We start from the raw sequence: 5,800 nt of genomic DNA on the forward strand, positions 1-5,800 counted from the left end.
TAATAGAAAATCAAAATCATCCTGTGTTAAGCCCTCCATTTCTAATACAATAGCTCTAATCTTGCTTAAGTCAGTTTTCAGGCCTCTGGACTTGCTGTATGTTTGCTGTGCTTTCAACTGCTTGTCTTGCCCTCCCAGGCGCCGGCTTGTGGTGGCCGCGGACCGCAGACGCTGCCGCCTCCGTCCCGGCCGCCGCGCCCCACCCGGGGTCCCGGCTGGACTTCCAGTGCGGGGCGTGCGGCCGCGGCTACATGCACAAGAAGACGCTGCTGCGGCACCAGCGGCTCGAGTGCGGCAAGGAGCCCTCGCTGCCCTGCCCGTTCTGCCCGCACCGGACCAAGTACCGCAGCAGCCTGCTCACGCACATGACCAACAGGCACGGCGACCTCATGAACAACATGACCTGCACGCCCGCGCCCGGCCCGAGCTGACCGCCGCTCAGCACCGACAATAATTTGTACCCTTGTTTTAAAATAAATGCAATTGTTACCAGAGCGTTTGGCGCCTTCTCTTGATTATTTTTGCGAGGCCGTCGTTGGCCGCCGGTTCCACCGCAACTGTGTTCTCTCCCTTGTCTGTCATGTCTTCGACGCTGGTATAACCGTTGTGACTTTTTCCAGGTGGCTGGTACTTACACCCCAACTCGTGCCCGACGTGCGGCAAGGTCTACAAGCTGCAGACGAGTCTGAAGCGACACATTGCCGTCGAGTGCGGCAAGGCGCCGGCCATCAGCTGCTCGCAGTGCGACTACCGCTCCCCGCACCGCCAGAACGTCCACCGCCACTTCCTGCGCAAGCACAGCAAGGCCCAGGGCGTCTACCGGCGCTAGGCCCGCCTCTAGCCCCGGCCCCGCCTGCGGGCCGCCACTAGCCGCGCCGGTGAGTTGCTCTCCTTCCGTTGCGCGGCGCGGGTGAAGCGCCCGACCATCGCGGGGTAGGCAGTCCCGTGACGCAGCCGTGGTGGGCGGGCTGGCCCAGCCCGGGGACTGCAGGGGCTAGGGCGCGGCGCGGCAGGCGGCCGGCACCAGTAGTAGCTCCTCCGTGCATGCCGTGGCAGCCTGTGGGGTAGGGCCCACCGGAGACGGACAGTCGCGCCCCGTGCTGACGCCGCTAACGCTCCTCTTGTTGTCCCGCAGGTTCGCTGGTCAGCCTGCTGGGCGATCCCCTGGAGCCGCAGCTCAAGGAGCACGCCTGCGCACGCTGCGGCAAGGCGTACCGCTGGAAGCGCAACCTGTCGCGGCACCTCCGCGTCGAGTGCGGCAAGCCGCCGGCCTTCTCCTGCCCGTTCTGTTCCTACCGCTCGGCACACAAGACGCACGTGAACCGTCATGTGGCGTGCAAGCACTCCGAGCACCCGAGCTGAAATAAATGACTAGTGAAGCCAGCCTGTTGCGTCTGTCCACCCCGCGCCCAGCCACGCCGAAACACACACAACACAACACAACACAACACGCCCGATGACTTCTCGCCCGCACTGATTGCTCGCCTGTCTCTAATTTATTTTGCAGAGAAGCCCTGGCCGTGGACGTGGGACTCCTCGCGGTTCCTGCCCGGCTCCGCTGCCGGCCCGCAGCCCAGTAACTTCACTACCGTCCTGCAGCCCAGCAACTTCACTGCCAGCCTGCAGCCCAGCAACTTCACTGCCGGCCTGCAGCCCAGCAACTTCACTGCCAGCCTGCAGCCCAGCAACTTCACTGCCGGCCTGCAGCCCAGCAACTTCACTGCCGGCCTGCAGCCCAGCAACTTCACTGCCGGCCCGCGCATTCGGCCGCGCTGTGGGGCCGACCTGCTCGACTCCGGCCCGGCCGAGGGCCCAGCAGACAGCTCCGTCTTCAGGTGCCCGACCTGCGGCAAGGGCTACTCTTACATGGGCCGGCTGGAGTCGCACATGCGGGAGTGCGACGGGAGGGGCAAGAGGACGGGCAGGGAGTTGTCGTGCCCGGTCTGCTGCAAGCTGTTCGTGCGCAGGAGCAACATGCAGATCCACATGGCGCTATCGCACCGGTAGAGGCGCCGCCCGCCCCTCCCCCGCCTCTCTCCCGCTCACTTGTGTCCCTCCCGCTCGATCCACGAGACACAGGTGAACCGTCACGCCGCGTGCAGGCACGCGTGCGGGCCCTCCGACCACGCTAGCTGATTGTAAACCAGTGCGGCCAGCATGTACGTGTGTTGCCTCCGTCTTCCCCGCCGCCCCCCGCAAATCGCACCAGAGTTCTCCCCGCACTAAACGCACGCTTCTTGTTTTGCAGTGAAGCCCTGGGCGTGGAGCTCCCAGCTGCCCCTGCCCGGCCCCGGCCCGCTGCCCGTCCTGCCCGCCGCCGGCCTGCTCGGCCCCGCCGTGCTGGGCCCCGGCCCTGGCCCTGGCCCTGGGTCGCTGTCCCCCAGCTCCGTCTTCACGTGCCCAAACTGTGGCAAGGGCTACTCGTACAAGGGCAACCTCAACCGGCACATCCGCGTGGAGTGCGGCAAAGAGCCGCAGCTGTCGTGCCCGGTCTGCTTCAAGATGTTCAAGCACAAGAGCAACATGGAGATGCACATCGAGCGCGTTCACACTAACCACAAATACGGCGAGGGGTCCTCGGCCCCCCTGTAGCGCGCGCCCCAGACTGCCGGGATTGTGTTTGGACTGCCGCAATACTTAGATAGCTGCGATAGACGAGTATACGCGCCCCACGATTTTGGAAGACTTCATAAGATTTCCTGCAGATCGTCATTAGAGTGCTGCGGGTGGTGTGTACCTCAGATCAGCCTAGTTGAAAACACCCTCGCACAAATAGCCGTGTGTGACCTGATTTCCACTTTTGTTTCAATAAAGCCTACCTGAACAAGACACGCGCCTCCCGAGTGTTTTCTTTGTTTTTAAAATTCGCCAATCCACCCGCCGACGCCGCGGACGCATTCTCTGCCGACTCTAACCCTCTGCCTTCTTGTCCTCCAGGTGACATGGCCTTGCTGACGCCACGCGCCCCCCGCGGCTTGGGGCCCTTCCGGTGCTCTCAGTGCGACAAGGCCTACAATTCCAAGGGCAGCCTGCAGCGCCACGTGAAGATCGAGTGCGGCAAGGAGCCCGGCGTGCCCTGTCCGTACTGCGACACCATGTTCAAACATAAGAGCTCCGTCATCACGCACATCGTGCGAAAGCACCCGTTCTGAGGGAGGCAAGCGGGGAGGTGGATGTGTTGGCTGTGTGACTGACTGTAGTTCAAAACATTTTTTAAAAATAAGATTGGACCATGCTGTGAGGTTATACACTAAAAAACACAGGAGTGTGGAATACTACCAAAGTTGTGTACACACAGTGGTCTTACAGTATTGTGGAATAACGGTACAATTTATTTGCACGTATTGTGCTATTCTCTAATCATATAATTTATGGAGGATATGGCAGTGTTGTTGCTTAATGTGATGTTTCCTCCTTCAATCTATATATTTTTAAACTACGTGTGTTATGCGTTATGTAATAAATTCTGTATTTTAACTAGTCTACTTTTATTTTATTTTCTGCCTCATTCAGCTTGACGTCGACCCCGACCGCGCTGTGCGAAGCGCCGACCCTGCTCTGATGACTCTGTTCTGTTGCAGGCTGCAGCCTGCCGGGCGCCTACGAGTGCCAAATGTGCGGCAAGATCTACAAGTGGAAGCACCACATGCTGGCGCACGTGCGCGAGGACTGTGCGCGGAGCGTCCGTTACGAGTGCCACTTGTGCCCCTACTCCACCAAGCGCGCCCGCAACCTGCCCCCGCACGTCCTGCGCATGCACGGCCCCGAGGCGGCCAGCTCCATGGTCAGGCCCCGGCCCAAGATCGCTGTGCCCCCGGAGCTGCTGCTCACGAACAGAGAGAATAGTTTTTGAATAAACGAGAGTGCACGCTAGTGAGCCGTGTGAGTCTCTGTTCCACCTCGCCCTCCGACACCTGCCCAGCCCGGCCGGGCTCACCACCGGGGCGACCAGCAGTGAGTATGTGATCGTGTTCTAACGCAGTTTTGTGTTGTGTGCGCAGGCCCCGCCAGCCAGTGGTCGCTGGCGCAGCTCGCGCAGCTACAGGGCCACGGTGCCTTCCAACAGAACAGCCGCCTGCCGGGCAGCTACCCGTGCCCGCAGTGCGGCAAGGTGTACCGCTGGAAGTGGAACCTGGTGGCGCACCTGCGGGAGGACTGTGGCCGCGTGGCCCAGTACCGCTGCGACCTGTGCGAGTACACCTCCAAGCGGCAGCGCAACCTGGCGCTGCACATCCTGCGCGTGCACAAGAAGCCCCGCGGGCGGCTGGCGGCGGCGCGCGCCCGGCCGTCGCAGCCGCGGGGTGCCGAGGACGCCGACAAGCTCGGCCTGGACGCCGAGTTCTTCTTCTCGCACTCTGAGTCCTCCATGTAGGCGAGGTCAGAGGGAGCGAGTCCCGTCCGTGTCTTACTCATGTTTAATATTGATAGCACAACTAAATCGGTCCGAAATACAAACTGTTTTGACTTTTTATCAAATAATCAGGCTATTTCTACTGCCCCCTGTGTCGCCTTGTCGTTTCTTTCCCTAGTTTTGCCTGTAGCTAAGATTGTAATTTGCCTGTACATTGTTAGCAATGCGAGTCGTAGCTTGTTGGTGACGGCGCGGTGTGATTTGATTTAGTTGGCGCCTCTGTCCCATGAAGTAGTGCCTGCGGGTCGTGGCGCCCCGCTCTAGGCCGCGCCCTAGGCCCCCACCCGCTCCAACCGCGCGCTAACGCCCCCTCTTCCTCTGTGTCGCAGTGCTGGACGAGATCGGCGGGTCGCAGAGCATGCGCGCCGTGTACCGCTGCCGGCAGTGCGGCAAGACGTACTGCTGGAAGAAGACGCTGCAGCGCCACATGAAGCTGGAGTGCGGCGGCAAGGAGCCGCAGTTCCCCTGCCCCGTCTGCCAGTACCGCTTCAAGTACAAGAGCCACCGCCTGCGCCACATGACCAAGGTGCACCACGTGACACACGACGAGGCGCAGGCCGTCATCGACAACATGAAGAGCGAGTACGGCGACATGGACATAGAGGGCGTCGACATTGACGTGGACGTGGACGTGGACGTTGACCCGGAGGACTACGTGATGGGGTCGCTGCCCCCGATGGCCCCGCCGCAGGCGACGCCCGCCGCGCCGCCGCCGCGGAGGGCCCGGCGCTCCAGCGTGGCCGTGGCGGCGCGCGAGGACGAGGGCTGAGGAGGAGGGCGGGCAGTGCGAGGGGGGAGAGGCTGGCAGCCGGGCTGGCAGCTGGTGCGCGAGGAGGCGCCCCCAAACTGGCTCTCCTGGCTCGTGCCCTGCGCGCCCTGCGCCGGCCAAGGGGTGACGGCATCCAGGCGCGAGCTGCTCTTCGACGAGTTGTGAGTGCGGGCCCTGGGCGGCGGCGCGTGGCGGTGCTGGCGGCGCGACTCAGCGGGCTGGGTCAGAATGTACAGTTTCATTTAGTTTTAAAAGTCCGCCCCTGCTTGACGGTCGAGGGCCGTGGATCCGTCGCCCAGGGCCAAACGCATATAACACACTCCCCCCAGTGCCACTCTCTTCCCCTTCTGCCGTACCCCCTGAGGCTCTCCCCGCGTCGTCAGGCTGGTCTAGGGGGCGACTGTTCCTGGACGTGGACCAAACGTACTTTACCCTGATAAGGTGTTATCGCTTGCACTGCCCGCACCGCCCTGCCTGGTGCAGGCGGAGTACGTACATAATGGACACTTCATACAAGTGGGGTGAATCCGGAGGAAGGGATCTTGTGGCCTTTTATTTGCTTGTGTTGGGTAATGCAGTATGCTCCCAATCCGTGGCAATTGCACGTTTTTAAAAAATAA

General features: G+C 61.8%; 2 protein-coding genes across 4 annotated transcripts; both read left to right on the forward strand.

Moving 5' to 3' along the window:
• Window positions 1-10: 10 nt before the first annotated feature.
• On the forward strand, window positions 11-5,794 carry LOC113216342 (longitudinals lacking protein, isoforms A/B/D/L-like). 3 transcript variants are annotated; one of them, XR_008012290.1, is made up of 5 exons: window positions 11-878; window positions 1,136-1,835; window positions 2,249-2,729; window positions 2,938-3,882; window positions 4,002-4,149. XR_008012290.1 is itself a non-coding variant. In XM_026436093.2 (2 exons), exon 2 carries the CDS (start codon window positions 4,770-4,772, stop codon window positions 5,178-5,180), a length of 411 nt encoding a protein of 136 aa, XP_026291878.2. In that variant the 5' UTR covers window positions 3,548-3,882; window positions 4,002-4,769; the 3' UTR covers window positions 5,181-5,794. The 3 variants fall into 3 exon arrangements, 2 of the variants coding, with proteins under 2 accessions (XP_026291878.2, XP_052132509.1); XM_026436093.2 differs by lacking the exons at window positions 11-878; window positions 1,136-1,835; window positions 2,249-2,729 and having other exon boundaries at window positions 3,548-3,882; window positions 4,002-5,794; XM_052276549.1 differs by lacking the exons at window positions 11-878; window positions 1,136-1,835; window positions 2,249-2,729; window positions 2,938-3,882 and adding an exon at window positions 4,741-5,794 and having other exon boundaries at window positions 4,002-4,377.
• Window positions 2,247-3,480, forward strand: LOC113216330 (zinc finger protein 500-like; the record flags this gene model as incomplete). Its single annotated transcript, XM_052276550.1, is given in 1 exon segment — window positions 2,247-3,480. A coding segment is annotated over 1 exon segment (346 nt), but the record flags the coding sequence as incomplete, so codon positions are not given.
• Window positions 5,795-5,800: the final 6 nt, after the last annotated feature.

Source organism: Frankliniella occidentalis, unplaced genomic scaffold (genome assembly GCF_000697945.3).
Source record: "Frankliniella occidentalis isolate FOCC.00 unplaced genomic scaffold, Focc_3.1 Scaffold3375, whole genome shotgun sequence".
Lineage (NCBI taxonomy): Eukaryota > Metazoa > Arthropoda > Insecta > Thysanoptera > Thripidae > Frankliniella > Frankliniella occidentalis.